Source organism: Centroberyx affinis, unplaced genomic scaffold (assembly GCF_046629955.1).
Source record: "Centroberyx affinis isolate AG114_WGS23_722 - 3 ecotype Tasmania unplaced genomic scaffold, CSIRO-AGI_Caff_v1 ptg003460l_1, whole genome shotgun sequence".
Lineage (NCBI taxonomy): Eukaryota > Metazoa > Chordata > Actinopteri > Beryciformes > Berycidae > Centroberyx > Centroberyx affinis.
The window spans coordinates 267,008-281,648 of NW_027281424.1; the positions used below are offsets into that span (position 1 = coordinate 267,008).

Below are 14,641 nucleotides of genomic sequence, written 5' to 3' on the forward strand. Positions count from 1 at the left end.
CTCTCTCTCTCTCTCTCTCTCTCTCTCTCTCTCTCTCTCTCTCCTCTCTCTCTCTCTCTCTCTCTCTCTCTCTCTCTCTTCCCTCATCTCTTTCTCCCCAGTTCTCTCTAATGCAGAGACACCTGCGGCCACACACAGAGTGAACACATCCTCACCGTCAGCAGTCCCCTAGCAACTTAATATGCACGCATATTCTCTCTTCAACTGATAGTCTTGTCAGATTGAAATGAATCTGAGGTGTTCATACATAAACATATGCGTTCACACACACACACACACACACTTATACCCTCACTCACCCATATTCATGAGGACCTCTGATGGCCTTCACTTACTTCTTTCCTTTGCCGTTGTTCACCTTGGTCAAACAAACCCTTTCATTGTTCAAATATTGATCACGATCACTGTCTACACCCTGAACACTTAAATACACCTCTCAGCTATCTCTCCTCCTCTCCCTTTCCCATTCCTGTCTCTCCTCTCCTCCCGTCAAGTTGCTTCCGGACCACACACTCCTCCGCACACCCTCCTGTCACACCAGTGCTATATCTTGTTAAAAAGAGTTAGTGAAGCTGAAAGGCCAATCACATTAACACAGAGAGAGTGTCAAAAAAGACTGCAGAGAATATGGTGGAAGGGTCAAATCAAATGGACACGTCTCCGATTTTAATTGCAAATGCCTAATTGCTCACTTAATTATGAGTAATAAGACTCCGCTATGCTGATCTCGAATGGATCACATAGCAATTACTCACCACTGTCGCTGCTGGATTTGACGGCTACAATATCTTCGTAGATTAGCGTTAATCCTGGTGCCCAGGATCTCAGAAGTCTTTGAAGATGCGCGGCTGAATGTCCTCGTCCGCGGCCAGAGTGGAAGGCCCCGCCTTGGGTGATGGGCTGCAGCCATTTTATACTGGAGAGCACCCGGCTCTAATCAGTCATGGTGGAAGAGAGAGGATTTAGCCGGCAGCTCGGACTCGAGGATGATTAGATGTTCAGATGCAGTGAGTGGGGTTAGCGATTTGGCCAGGGCATGAATGTTAGTGTTCCAGTTCTGTGATAAATGTCATGGGAAGTTGGGGAAGCCAAGTAAACCTTGCTTTCATGGCATGCCAGCCCTCTGCTACTTTTAAAGACTCTGATTGCAATTACCAACATGGTTCAATCCCAGTAATTACTACGGTTAAACTATTAAATAGCCCGGGGCAAAAATGAAACTCGCTCACTGTCATCTTCAGGAGATGCCTGGACCCTTGTGTAACGTGTTAATTAAAATATGATTACCTGTCTCGGTTGCATACATTTTTATGTGCGCTCAGGGTGAACTAAACTGTCCACTGTCCCCATGTGACTCGTCTCTGTCATCCTCTGGTCAGTCTTCCTCTTATTTGCCGGTCCTCAGTCTATTTTTCTTCTCTTTGTTCAAGCTCTTTTTAGCAGCAGTAGACTGCCTGGTCAGGAAGGCCCTCTGAAGTCTTTGCCTCTGTCTATCTTTAGCACAGTTGCTCCTCTGTCTGCATAATGTCTCGCTGTCCGTGCTTAAGCACTTTTTAGCAGCATCAGGCATTATCTCTCGCTGGTCAGGGAGGCCCTTTCATGCCATTGTGTGGCGGCCGTCTGAGTTGGTGGGAGAGATCATTATCCGACACGGGCTGAACAGAGGGAAGGAACGGGAGCTGAATATGTGAGGCAGAGCCGGAGGGTTTGCTTTGACTCACACCCAACATCACAGCCTTTATATTAATCCATATTTAATTAGACTTTCCCTCCATGCTCCCTCCCCACTTGTTTACCCTTGCTGTGTTGTTTTATGGGAGGCAGAGGGAGGGAAGGGCATGAGTAGACGGTAGTGAGGTTGACATGGGATTACTATTAATAAGCGCGGAGGGGAGGGGAGGGGAGGGGAGGTAGAGCAAAAGGAGGACTCCAGGGACTTGGCTGTTTTTCATTTCATTAGGAGGATATTGTAATTCAAATGGCACCTATCAGCGCTGAAACAATATCTGCCATGACTCATGTGATGTGTTGAAATTTCAATCAGCGTGTGTTGTTGTGTTAGTGAATACATAGTAACGCAAGTCAGTTTGGAGAAGCATTTTAGATGCTAATGAACCGATAGAGTTGTAGATGGAGGGACTGATTAGCATTCATCAGGTGTTTTCCAAGCCTTTAGTGAAGATGATGTTCAGAGAACTTTCCGCTCCGTTAAGTTCAAATAAATGTCTTCCCCGTCCTGTCATTGGAGAATGTCTCGGGATGACTGACTTTTCATCAGATCCATTATTAGAATCTGGGGGTTGTGCTCTGCTCAATGTGCTCTGTCGTGGAGCAATAGAGGCTCACGAGTCCATTAAACTGTGTATAAAAACCTTTTTTTTCTTCCTCATTTCTGAAATGAACATTTCAATCAGCGTGTTGCCTTTGGGGAAGTTGGCGGGTGAAGGTCAGTTTAAATTTCAGCAGCAGTAATTAGATTCTTTATTAGTCATTGCCACTGAATTCAGCTGCAAAGAGGAATGGTGCGAGGGAACGGCGTTGGCCGGGTGTTGACTTAATGTCACCCATCCATTTTGCTTTCGCTCTGGTTGGCCTAGCAGGGGTTGGAAATTGGAAGCTCATTCATCACTGGGTCTCCCTGGCTCTGGGCTCCAACATGCATTCAGTCATACCTCGACTGACAGACACACACACACAAATACACTCTCTGGAACAACAGAGGGCTATGCACACACACACAAACACAGAGAGGCATTTATGTATGCACATAAAAAGAATAACTGCCAAGACCACATATCTGTACCAAAATATTATGGCACATAACAAACACACACACACACACACACACACCTCCAGACACAAATTCCTTGAAGCAGTCATGTGTGCACATATAGTCAGCGCTGTGAAGCTTTGTGATTGATTGACTGACAGAAGCCCAGGCATTGGTATTCTGCCAGCGCAGCGTGCCATGAGTGACGTTCAGCTGAATGTTTGCAAGTCCAGGCTCATACATTTTAAAGCAATTCACTCCTGTCATTTTTCCATGTTTGTTTTGTCTTTTCCCCTCTTTCCTCTTACCCCTTACTCCCCTCTAATCCTTTCCCATCCAGAGAGGGATTCCCATCGCGCAGTTCTGCAAGGACTTCAATGAGAAAACCAAGGAGATGAAGGAGGGCATCCCTCTTCCAGTCAAGATCCATGTGAAGGTGCGTCTGTGTGGCTCGTTATGGGGCTCTAACCCATTCCCGACCCTTACACTTCTCCCCCCTCCCAAGACTGTGGTTAATTCCAGTTGCTGCATAACATTACCAAAGCACTTCCATTATTCATACTCTACCACCGAAGTAAGCCTTTCCATTTGCATTCATTAATGAAGCAGTACCCAGAGGAACTTGGGAGTCAAGGAGCATTAAGCGCTTGCATGAGACCTGAATTACTCTAAAAGAGGTGTTCTGCGCTTGTGTTTTTCATAACCTACATATTGTTTCACCCCTCGCGTCCCCCCGTTTCTTTGTACATTCTGTTTCAAATCAGGAGTTACATCCTTTGATCTAAATAAATATCTGTTGTAATGGCTGAGGTTTGTGATGTAAGTGGGGGAGCCTAATCCTTTTATAAGCATGAATTTATTTTGACATGCAATATCCAGTAATAGCTCAGCCATCATAACTGCTGCAGCCTCCCTGCTGCCCGTCAGTGCCATCTGCTGGTGGTTAGCAGTACAAGTACAATGCCTCTTCTGTTCACGTTGTACACTCACCGAGCACTTTATTAGGAACGCCATACTAATACTGGGTAGGTATCAGCTTTCAGCTCAATGTCAACCGGCTACCAAAGTGACATCCGCCTCAAGGTTCGACGTGTTGCATTCTGAGATGCGTTTCTGCTCACCACAGTTGTAAAGAGGTTATCTGAGTTACTGAAGCCTTTCTGTCAGCTCCAACCAGTCTGGCCATTCTCCTCTGACCTCTCTCATCAACAAGGCGTTTCCGTCTGCAGAACTGCCGCTCACTGGATGTTTTTTTTTTTTTTTTAAGATTTATTTTAGGCATTTTTATGCTTTATTGATAGTGACAGTGTGAGAGAGAGACAGGAAGGTATGGGAGAGAGAGAGGGGAAGACATACAGCAAATGACCGCGGGCCGGATTTGAACCCGGGTCGCTGCAGGAAGGACTGAGCTTTATGGTACGCGCTCTACACGGTGAGGCACCGGGGCGCCCCCCTCACTGGATGTTTTTTGTTTTTCGCACCATTCTGTGTAAACTCTAGAGACTGCTGTGCGTGAAAATCCCAGGAGATCAGCAGTTTCAGAAATACTCAAACCAGCCCGTCTGGCACGAACAGCCATGCCACGGTCAAAATCACTGAGATCACAGTTTTCCCCATTCTGATGCTTGATGTGAACGTGAACTGAAGCTGCAGACCTGTATCTGCATGATCTTATGCATTACACTGCTGCCACATGATTGGCTGAATGGATAATTGCATGAATAAGCAGGTGTACAGGTGTTCCTAATAAAGTGCTCGGTGAGTGTATGTATTCTGTGTGAGATACTGTTGCGTGAAAACCCCATAACTCCAATTTTGCAGATATTCATGTTTACACTTCAATATAAGAATTACATGGTTCTCTATGGGTTGAGAAACCTCTGTGACCTTTCAGAGCCTGTTGGATAATGTCAAATACATTATTATTACGCTAAAAACAAGGCTTTTTTTTTTTATTATTTCCGGAAAACGTTGACGTATTTGGAGATACAAGGTTTTCAGCCGACAGTGATTTATATCTTTATGCAACATGTAACATGATTTACTCTCTCTCTGTTGGATTTTAGCTCTGCCTTGTCTGTAGCCTCAGTTTTTAGCTCTCTGTTGTGGAACATTGCTAATGAGACCTGGGGGCCTTCATCTCACTTCATCTCTTCATCTCTTTTTTGTTTTATCTCTACTCAGTTCATTGCTCCTACACCCCTCCCTCCCTCTCTTTCTCTCTCTCTCTCTCTCTCTCTCTCTCTCTTTCTCATCTTCCTTGTCAGAAAAAAAGAATGATGCAGTACTGGCAAGTGTTTTATGGTACACTCTTAGAAAATAGGAGGAAACAACACCAACCAAAACCAACTCATCGGACCATTTCAACCAGCAGCTTTCCATAGATAGTGAAAAAAAATCTTTTCACTCCGTCGAAAGGTCACTTCTGTTAGATAACACAACTCTGATGACAAATCACCTGCTATGCGGTATCTTTTCAGCTCAGCCTACAGTTTATTGCCCTTGTGTTTATAAGAATTTTTTTTTTGGTGACAGATAACAGATGATCTAAAGCAAACTTTCCTCCGTCTGTCTCCACTCAGCCCGACAGAACCTATGACCTGAAGATCGGCCAGCCCACGGTTTCTTACTTCCTCAAGCAGGCAGCCGGCATAGCGAAGGGAGCCGGTAAGACAGGTAAGATGTGTTGCCGCACTGATCTGTCTCCTCTCGCTCCGGTTCAAACCCACCGAGCGCCATCCTGCAACGGACGCACGTCTCTCCGTGGGTTCGGGTTTCGGGCTTCGCTGCGAGTGATGTTATATTTATGACGAGCAGGGGAACTGAGCGGGAGGCAATTACAGGCGGAAGGGAAGGAAGCAGCAAAGGTGGTGTGTTAAAAAAAAAGAGAATTATGGATTTCCCCCTTTCTGCTCCAAGCTATCTCCCCCCTGGTTTCAGCTGCTGACTCTTAGCAACCCCCAGCACCCTCTCCAACACACACACACACACACACACACACACACACACACCCCCTTCACTTTGTCCTCCTTTGTATTGCCAAACTTTTTTTTTTTTTTGCCCTTTTCCCCTTGAATTCCTCATTCTGCCATGTTTTGTGTGTGAAGGCCATGAAACAGCGGGGATGGTGTCAGTGAGAGCGGTGTATGAGATCGCCCAGGTGAAATCCCAGGACGAGTGCTTCAAAATGAGGAATGCCTCCCTGGAGACGGTCGTCAAAAGCATCATTGGTTCGGCCCGCTCGCTGGGCATCAAGGTTGTCAATGAGTAAGTCTTGTTCTGTCCTCAGCGCGCTTATATTGTCATTGGATTTACCTTAGCTACGCTAGACCTGGCCTGCATACACACACACACACACACACACACACACACACACACACACACACACACACACACACACACACACACACACACACACACACACACACATTGGTGCAAGCAGCGGTGCCAGAAGTTGGCACTGTCCTTGGCTTGTGAGATGGTCCAAATAGGTTGCTGTTGCCATTACGTATCTTCTCCTTTTAAAGGGAAAATCCACCCTTGGATACTCTTACACTGTTAGATATCATCAATTTATCATGTTCGGTGCATTCCAGGAATTATTCTGTGATGAATTGTTGTAATTTACTTTTTTGGTGTACCCATTTTCGTCTACTTCTACTCCAGTTAGTAATTTCCTAAGTTTCGGCCCTAACTCAAAACGTGTTGCAGCCACATGTCTTGTGGTTGCATTGCATTCTGGTCTATTGAGGCTACTTTTACCTCTTCTACAATTGATTTCAACTTGTATGGTTTTTGAACGTCATTGCAAAATGGTGAGTGTAGAAGTAGAGGGACTGACACCGAAACCTGACGTTTACCATTCATGTTTTAAATAGAGGAAACATTTTCTGCTATCAAACTCCATTGTTGTAGCTGGAAATATCTAGTTTCGATGCCACATTGTCTATGTTTGGCCAGTTATAATGAAAAATACACCGCCAAACAACAAAATGAACCCAGAAATGCAAAGTGTTTCAGGGTGGATTTTCCTGTTACACCTGAGAGTAATTCAGACATTTGAGGTTACTAAATATCATGCCTTCACTCTTCACATTTATTTAATCTCTTTTTCTCCCTCTTTCTCTGTCTCATCGCCCCTCTTCAGCCTGTCAGCTGATGAGTACAAAGTCTTCTTGGAGCAGCGAGAGGAGAAATTGAAAGCAGATGCAGCAGCGGCAGCAGCTGAAGCTTTACTGGTCAAGAAGAAATGAAGACCTGTATTGTCCAATGACCCCCCCCCCCCTTCATGTATTTATACTGACTTTATACACGTTCCACTCACACGTAAAATGCCATTACTGTTATGTGTATGTCTTATTTTAATAAACATCCAATTGTTCATGTAAGATTTTGAGAGTCCTTTGTGTTGAACCAGTATCCTCATGATTTATGACTCGTATTCACAGTTGATGATGGATTCATTACAGCAAATTATTTAGTTTCATCATTAAAAAATGATTTAAGAGATTTCACCTCACATTGTAAATGCTGGCAGTAAAAGGCAGCCTCTTGAACTTTTATAAACAAAATTTATGACGCTGAGCATTGCATTTCCACTTAGCCAAGCTTATGAATCTGTATTGCTCTCTCCATGAAATAATTGTACATTCAGTGTCTTTGATGTTGTTGAATTATGAAATCTGTTATCAACAATTCTGGAAACTTCCACAAATTTTCTCTTTTTAAGTTGTGTAGTTTTTTCCCTGCACATATCACCCACATGCCATATCAATCCAGTACAGTAGAGTATATCACATTGATTATTGCAGAAATCACATGGACTGTAGCTTTTTCTAAGCTGTGAATAGTGTGTCAATTGTATTTTTATTAGAACTGGAATTTGATTTGGTCAGATGTATTTGAAATATAAAATGATGTCCTTTAACTCTGCCCTCTACTGATAACCTTTTCCCTACATGGATACTTACACAACCCAAGCTCCTTTCTGCTGCAGTACTTCTCTTGGTCAGAAGATAGCAGCAGTGGGCCACATTTCTCTCCTCCACTGCTTGTCTTCGCCCCATCAGAGATACTGCAGTAGCTAGTGATGGAACAAAATGTTCGCTTGCAGAGAACCAGCCTGGTGTGGTCGGGCTTTGCCCCTTCAGATACGTTAAATGATGTGTTCAGTGGCCAAGGTGAAGGCTGTGCAGTGGATCCGGCTAAGATATTATGGTGGGACCCAAACTCTTAACCCAAAGCATCTCAATGATTTGCAGAAAATGGGTTCTGTTTTTTTCTGTGATTTTGATTAGGATCACCTTCCATCCTGTGGCGACAATGCATCAATTTGTCTCACATCCCTCTTTACTGTACCTCTAATTTTAGCTTCCTCTCACTCTTTCTTTGTCTCCGCTCCTCTTCCACCCTCCCCTCTCTGAAGCTTCTGAATGGAGGCTGAGAATAGAAGGGAGGCTGCTTCAATCAGAGCTCTTGAGCAGGAATGCCTATATATGGAGTCTTACACCATCGCTGTGCACTGATGGAGTAGCAGGTACATCGACTGAATGTGGGCTACTCTGATTTGTAAAGAGGGGTGGTGGGGGGGTTATGTGCCTGCTATTGTGTGTGTGTGTGTGCATCATCTTAGGTGGGAGGCCAACTGTGTGTGTTTGTGTGCGCGCACATGCGTGCACACGAAAACCTCGATGCCAAGTGTGTGCGTCAGTCTGAGTCAGATAGTGTCTCATTCTGTCTCGTCATGTGTGTGCGTCAGTGCTGTTGCTGAGCGAAACTCGCTCCAGGGGAAGAAATGGAGGAGAGTGTATGGGAGGGAGGAGAGGAGGCAGTGATGGTGGGATGATGATGAGGCTGAGGGAGGAACGGGGGGCTTGACTGTGACGACACAAATGCATCAGCCGCATTAAGTGCACTTTAATATAAATGCATTTGTATGACAACCAAATACACTTATAAGCAACACAAGAGAACACTGATCCACAATGTCCATTCTTCATTAAGATATCATGTATATATTCCATCTTAGGCAATAAAAATCTCTGTCTTATATACAGACCAATAACTATATTTCATACAAATGTACAAATGTGTACAACCTTTCTCAAAAGAACATATGCCTATATCCACAGACATAATGCATATGCATTAACATTTTTTTCAAATATCACACATACAATATAATAATTTTACACATGTATTAACTTAGCCTTTAATAGCTAGAACGTAGGAATCAATCCTTTACTTGACCGTAGACAACTCTACGTGAGCATGTCGACACCATGGGAATAGTATCATTCTCAACCCGTGTCGCTTGGTAACTGAATAGAAATAGCACCCCATCCCTATTTTCATTTTTTAAAACAAAACTTTTGTATTCTAACCCCTCTCAAAAAAGAAGAATCACTCATTCACATAGTCAATTGTGCCTCACTACACCGCACTCCAGAGGAGCAACGATGCAACTGTCCATTTGGAATGGACATGGATAAAGAGTTCAGAGTTCAGCAGGTCAGGGCCGTGTCAGGCACACAGGAGCCGCTATAAGCTGCCAGCATTGCAAATATTGATGCTGCAAGAATATCCAGCCAACTGCCCTCAAGCCAGTGGAGACCTGAAGAGCCCACATTCAGAGTCTAATGTACAGTACGACGTAGTGGTGGATTCGTGGCATGATCAGAGTTCCTGCAAACTTCCAGACGATCTCTACTCGGTGTTACATCTAGTAAAGCCTTGGAAACCTTCAACATTCTTGTGATCTTCACATGCCAGGATCTCCTCACATGTTTTCTTTTGTTTCTTTTCTTTTTTTTTTGTTTGCACGTCACATTGATACACAAGTTTTAGATGGAGAGATAAATATGAAATGTTAAAGGTCTGCAGCCGCAAACTCAAACCTCAAAGTGTCTTGGGTTGATTATCATTTTGTGAGTTTTGATGTAGCCGTTAAAGGCTGTGAGGAGAAAGTGCTATAAAATCAGAGCTGAGCTGAACTGGCTCTGAGGATCGGATAGAAGATTTCTGAGCAAGAAATCTGGTTCTCTTTAGTGGTGTACTGATAGTGGTTATCCCAAGAATTTGTAAACATAGACTTCCAATACATTTGAGGTTTGGGTTTACGTTGCTGCATGTCAGGCAGAAGTGCTATAAGTCATTTCCCTATTCAAATAGCAAGAAATGTATTCTTATATTTTTTTGTTCACAACAGATTTTTCACTACGAGTGAATACAAATGCGCGTCTGGAAGTTAAACAGCGCTTACAAGTTCAGAGATGTTTCTCTGTCTGATCATATCTGAAGCTCATGTTACAGAGAAGCCGTGAGATACCACATGGACTCAAAACCCAGTCAGTTATGGGTCCATACGGTTGCACCGTCATGTAAATGTTGCACCATTTCGTGGTAGTAGTATACAGATTAATGACTGAACAAAAATATAAAGCCAATCTTTGTTCTCAGGAGACATGTAGGAGTTTAAGTCCTTAAGTTATATATACATTATGTATATTTATACACTTAATAATTTTTTACTTTTCAGTAAAAGGTGCTCCACAAAATATGACAATATGCCATACTTAATGAAGTAAGTCACAGACTTATTTTAGAACGGAGGAACACTTCCACTCCCATCTGAAAGACAAAAAAGGAAAAAGAGAGAAAGAAGAATTTAGTATTGGATGTTCACAAAATGCTTCTTCAGCTCATTTAACAGACAGAAAAAGATGCTACACAGAGGAAAGTGAAAGTCTCTCACCTTTGTGGAAGCACTGTGGCGATGGATGACACTGGAGTTGATACAACTCAGGTTGTTGCCCTAAGCCAGGGGCGATCGAGGCACCTGCCCCAAACATGGGTTCCAGGACGGCCAGTTCCTCCAAGAGGGACTGGGTGCAAGACACGGCGGGCGTGGGCGAGGCGATGGGCGTGGAGGTGGCGGGGGAGGGGGAGGCAGTGAGGATGAGGGGAGGGGAAGCTGGGATGGAGGAGCAAGAGGACAAAGGAGATGACACCACCTCGATCTCCATTGCTTCCTCCAGTAGCCCCTCCCCTTCCGCCTTCGCCCCGGCCTCAGCAGCCACAGTCGCCCCGCACCCAGCCATGGAGTTACATTGCGCCGATTGGACGCTACAGAAGTGGCCCACTCCCTCAAAGTGGGAGGGTTGGCGCCAGCACACTGGGGTTTGGGGAGAGGTTGGGGTGGAGGGAGTGGAGGAAGGGGAGGGGGAAGGGGAGGAGGAGGAGAGGCCGGGGGACAGGGGAGGGGCGGAGAAGTCTTGGAGGAGGGTTTCTAAGATGCTCTCTTCAAACAGAGAGTCATCGTCATCAAGGAACAGGGGAATGTCCAGACCTCTCCATGCCTTGATGGGATAAAACTCCCCAAGCATGTGGACTGAATCGACATCAGGAGTTTCTAGGGAGGGGGACAGGAAGGGCGAGGGAGGGGAGGACGAGGGCGACATGGAGGGAGGAGAGAGTTTGGATAAGAGTGGATCCAGGTAGAATCCCTCTGCCAGTGAGCTGATGTGCTGAGCTAAGAGGGAGATTTCTGCCCTCTCCTTCTCCCTCTCTCTCTCCAGGGAGAAGAAGGAGAGGCAGGGCTGTTTGCCAGGAGAGGCCTCCGGGGTGAGGAGGCCCTCGAGGGGGTACTGGAGCGGCCCCAGAGGGACATCTACGTACAGTGGGCCCCGTACCTCAGGCAGGGTCATCACTGTGCAGTCACCGTCCCCGGGGCTGTCGGGCGTGGGGGGCAGTTTCTCATACAGAGAGCCGCTGCAGGGCTCCACAGGGAAGAGCAGGTCGGTCGACGGGGGAGGCAGCGCCAGGGGGAGCTTGGTGGACAGGGTGGTGGGGGGAGAGGGGCTGGAGGTGGTGGTTGTCGGGGCTGTGGGGGAAACTGAGGGGGCCACGGAGGTGGTGGCAGAGGCCGTCGTAGCAGAGGGCGGAGGTGTGGTCGTGCCTGTGGGGTCGAAGCTGAAGAGGGGTTCGCCAAACAGGAAGCTAGCCCCGCCGAGCTGGGGCGTGTAGGGCGGCGTGCACACAAACTCTTTGGACTGCTGAGCTTGTGAGGTGGGAACTGGAGGGAGAGGCAGGGGGAGAGATGGCAGCGGGGGGTCGAGCTGGAAGGAGGGGGGCAAGAGAATGTTCTGGGTGAGGAAGTCTAAGTCTGCCACTGTTGCAACAGTGACTGGGGTGGGAGAGGAGGCGGTGGACGGGCTTTGGTCTGGGCCAGTGGGCTGCTGCTGGAAGAAGCTCTCTTCCTCCAGAGAGGAGATACTGGAGCGAGGGTCGCCCTCCAGCTGCATGGCCTCAGCAACAGAGCCGCCCGGTTCATCAGAAGAGCCCACGCTGCAGCCAGCAGTACTGAAGTCGAAGGACTGGGCAGAGAGGCCGCTGCTGCCGGGGGTGAAGACCTGGTCTGGGCTGGACAGGGTTTCGGGTGACTGGAGGCTCAAGCTTTCCTGCTGAGAGGTACCACCGCTCAGAACCAGGGTGAGCTGGGTCTGCTCCGAGCTGAGCTGCTGACGCACCGACCAGGCCTCAGACTCACTGAGAGACAAATGGAAAAACAAGAGGGTTAGGCTTGTGTATTTACTAGTATTTCATCATTCTTTTGTGTCCAAGCTAGTAAGTGGTGTGTGGTAAAGAGGCAGTAAGTACCTGATGATGTAGTTGTTGCTGCTAATGGGGATGTCTCCGGCCTCCAGCTGGAGCACCATGTAGAGCCAAACCCAGGACTGGTCCTCTGCCTGCACACGCACCACCATTTCGGCTCTTCCCTCTCCTCCTTCTCTCACTGTGGAGGAACAACCACAACATGAGTTGGCATCGGTCTGTAATCCTATTAATCATCATCGCATTTTTCAATGTGTGGTGGTGCCAGTGGGCGCAGTGTGTGTAATTGTGTAGGCATGCATGGTCGTAATGTGATGTATGCCGGTAGGTATGTGTGAAGCGTACTCTACTTACATAGGCTGCGGTGCTGAGTGGAGGCATGTGACAGATCCTGTGGGTGGAGGAGGCTGTACCACGAGCGAGAGCGGAGCGCTGCCACATCAAAGCCAAGATAGGCACTCACACTGCAGGGAAGAGTGGGCGAAGACGTGTTAGGATAGTTTTTTACCCCTTTAGCCACACACAGCATAAAGTAAACAGTTTAATTTATGGAGTATACCAGTTTATATTAAAGCAACAGGTGGAAGGTAGGATGTGTTGTTTTTGTGAACTCACCTGTCCTGTGCGTTCTGCAGCCTCATGTCCCGGCTGTGCTGGGAGTGGAAACAGGCCAAGAAGAAGTTGCTCTCAGCGGGAGGGGGGGTGGAGGTCGACTCCCTTTCTCCGGCAGGGCCAGAGCGGGCGGGGTGGGGCTCCAGAGGAGAGCAGAAACACACCCAGACGGGGTTGGAGGTCCAGTAGGACCCAGCAGCAGGAGAGGAGGAGGGGGGAGAGAGGCAGCGAGCTCGGATCAGAACCAGCTTGTTCCCAGCACTCTGCCTGCGCACGGACTTGGAGGTGTTGAAGCGACATCGGAAGAGACGGTCTGCAAAGAGGAGGGTGGGAGGAGCTTTATTAAAAATAGTATTTGGTAGTCAATCTGCACTGAGTTTCACTGGAAATGAGCATTTATGAAAATTAAAAGCTTGTGAATTTCAAATGTCTTACCCATGTCAAGAGATGTAGAGGTTGACAGGTTGGTCCTCATGATAAAGTGGTCTGAGGCATCAATGATATCATACACACTGTCACCCTGGGCCACGAGATCCACCTGAAAATAGGAAAAAACGTTATTTATTAAGCTCAGACTAAAGCCTGAATATGCCTTTAAGTTAGGGAGAAATGACTCCAGAGGGCGTTTAATAGTCTTAAGTGTTGCCCTGATTGAGTGTGGACTCACCATGGAGTGTCCGAGGTGCTCGGAGACGCTGTCTGACAGGTAGAGCAGCTTCCCTTCCCCGGTCAACAGCATCAGAAACCCCGGCAGCGCCTGCACCAACTCCGATAGTTCGTGGAAAGACAGAAACCTTGCACTTTCCTCGAGACTGGCAGCAGCTCCCGATTCTAAAAAAAAAAAAAGAGAGCAAAAAAGATGCCACTTTAGTTAAGAAAAACACCATAAACGCATCATCCCTGCTCCCCTTCAGTAGCCAGTAGCGGCCGCAGTGTATTTCAGCACCATGGACAGCGGAATGGGCTTCTTCCGCGGCGTTAGAGCGTTTCAGCACTGGACAGCGACACATTGCTGAAAACGCTATTATGAGCTTCTATCACAGTCATTAAAATCTCCCCAGACTGAATAGATTTTTCCACAAAAAATCACATTTAAACCGAAGCAGTTGCCTGCGGTGTCACTAAAACACTTGTTGATTCCACGCATGAGCCAAACCGACCGTGAAAAATTGCAGCCTATCTAGGAATGTTTCATTCTCGCGCAGTAATACAGATGAAATATATCAACAGGTAGTTTTCCTGTATGAATTCTGTCTTACCTTGGGAGAAGAAGACGGATTTCCTGGTGTACATGCAGGCAAGTGACATGATGTGCAGGTATGAGAGCCGCGCTTTATCTGCATCGGAGATGGGCAGCAAGTCCTTTAGGTTCCGGATCTCCGCGTTGATCTGGTCCCTCCGAGCCTTTGAAGCTCCTTTGGTTGAGCGGTACATTGTAGCCAGGTACGATGAACTACCAAATTCCTCCAGATGTAAGTTGGAGAGTTGTAAGCAGAGTGTTATTTAACGCTGCGCTTCGGCTGAAGTCGGGGCGCCTGTCTCCGAGATGTGTTAGAGACAGGCTGTAAAAGTGAAGACCTCTGAGGTGTGTTATTGGACTTTCATCTCATCTCTTTTCAGAGCAAGGTTTAAAAACCTTTCTCTTCT

At 46.7% G+C, this 14,641-nt stretch overlaps 2 protein-coding genes across 2 annotated transcripts in view; one reads left to right on the top strand and one right to left on the bottom strand.

Annotated features, from left to right (window-relative positions):
- The window catches only part of mrpl11 (mitochondrial ribosomal protein L11), a 28,715-nt gene extending 21,580 nt beyond the window's left edge, over positions 1–7,135 (top strand). The window contains exons 3-6 of the mRNA XM_071539431.1: positions 3,111–3,206; positions 5,353–5,446; positions 5,878–6,037; positions 6,918–7,135. Of these exons, the coding sequence (XP_071395532.1) occupies positions 3,111–3,206; positions 5,353–5,446; positions 5,878–6,037; positions 6,918–7,023 (456 nt within the window). The 3' untranslated portion in view covers positions 7,024–7,135. The remainder of the gene's footprint in view (positions 1–3,110; positions 3,207–5,352; positions 5,447–5,877; positions 6,038–6,917) is intronic.
- A 3,235-nt stretch (positions 7,136–10,370) lies between these two features.
- npas4a (neuronal PAS domain protein 4a) lies at positions 10,371–14,428 on the bottom strand. Its single transcript, XM_071539473.1, has 8 exons — positions 14,254–14,428; positions 13,662–13,825; positions 13,430–13,532; positions 12,998–13,307; positions 12,737–12,846; positions 12,428–12,563; positions 10,524–12,316; positions 10,371–10,399 (listed from the first exon to the last, which is right to left on the bottom strand). Exons 1-8 carry the CDS (start codon positions 14,426–14,428, stop codon positions 10,371–10,373), a joined length of 2,820 nt encoding a protein of 939 aa, XP_071395574.1.
- Positions 14,429–14,641: the final 213 nt, after the last annotated feature.

Excerpts from the sequence above, each read along its gene's own strand:
- npas4a (XM_071539473.1), bottom strand. The coding sequence starts at position 14,428 with ATGTACCGCTCAACCAAAGGAGCTTCAAAGGCTCGGAGGGACCAGATC. Across the intron at positions 12,847-12,997 it reads CTGCAGAACGCACAGGACAG|TGTGAGTGCCTATCTTGGCT; the intron begins GTGAGTTCACAA and ends TCTTCCCTGCAG. Across the intron at positions 10,400-10,523 it reads GCCACAGTGCTTCCACAAAG|ATGGGAGTGGAAGTGTTCCT; the intron begins GTGAGAGACTTT and ends TTTGTCTTTCAG.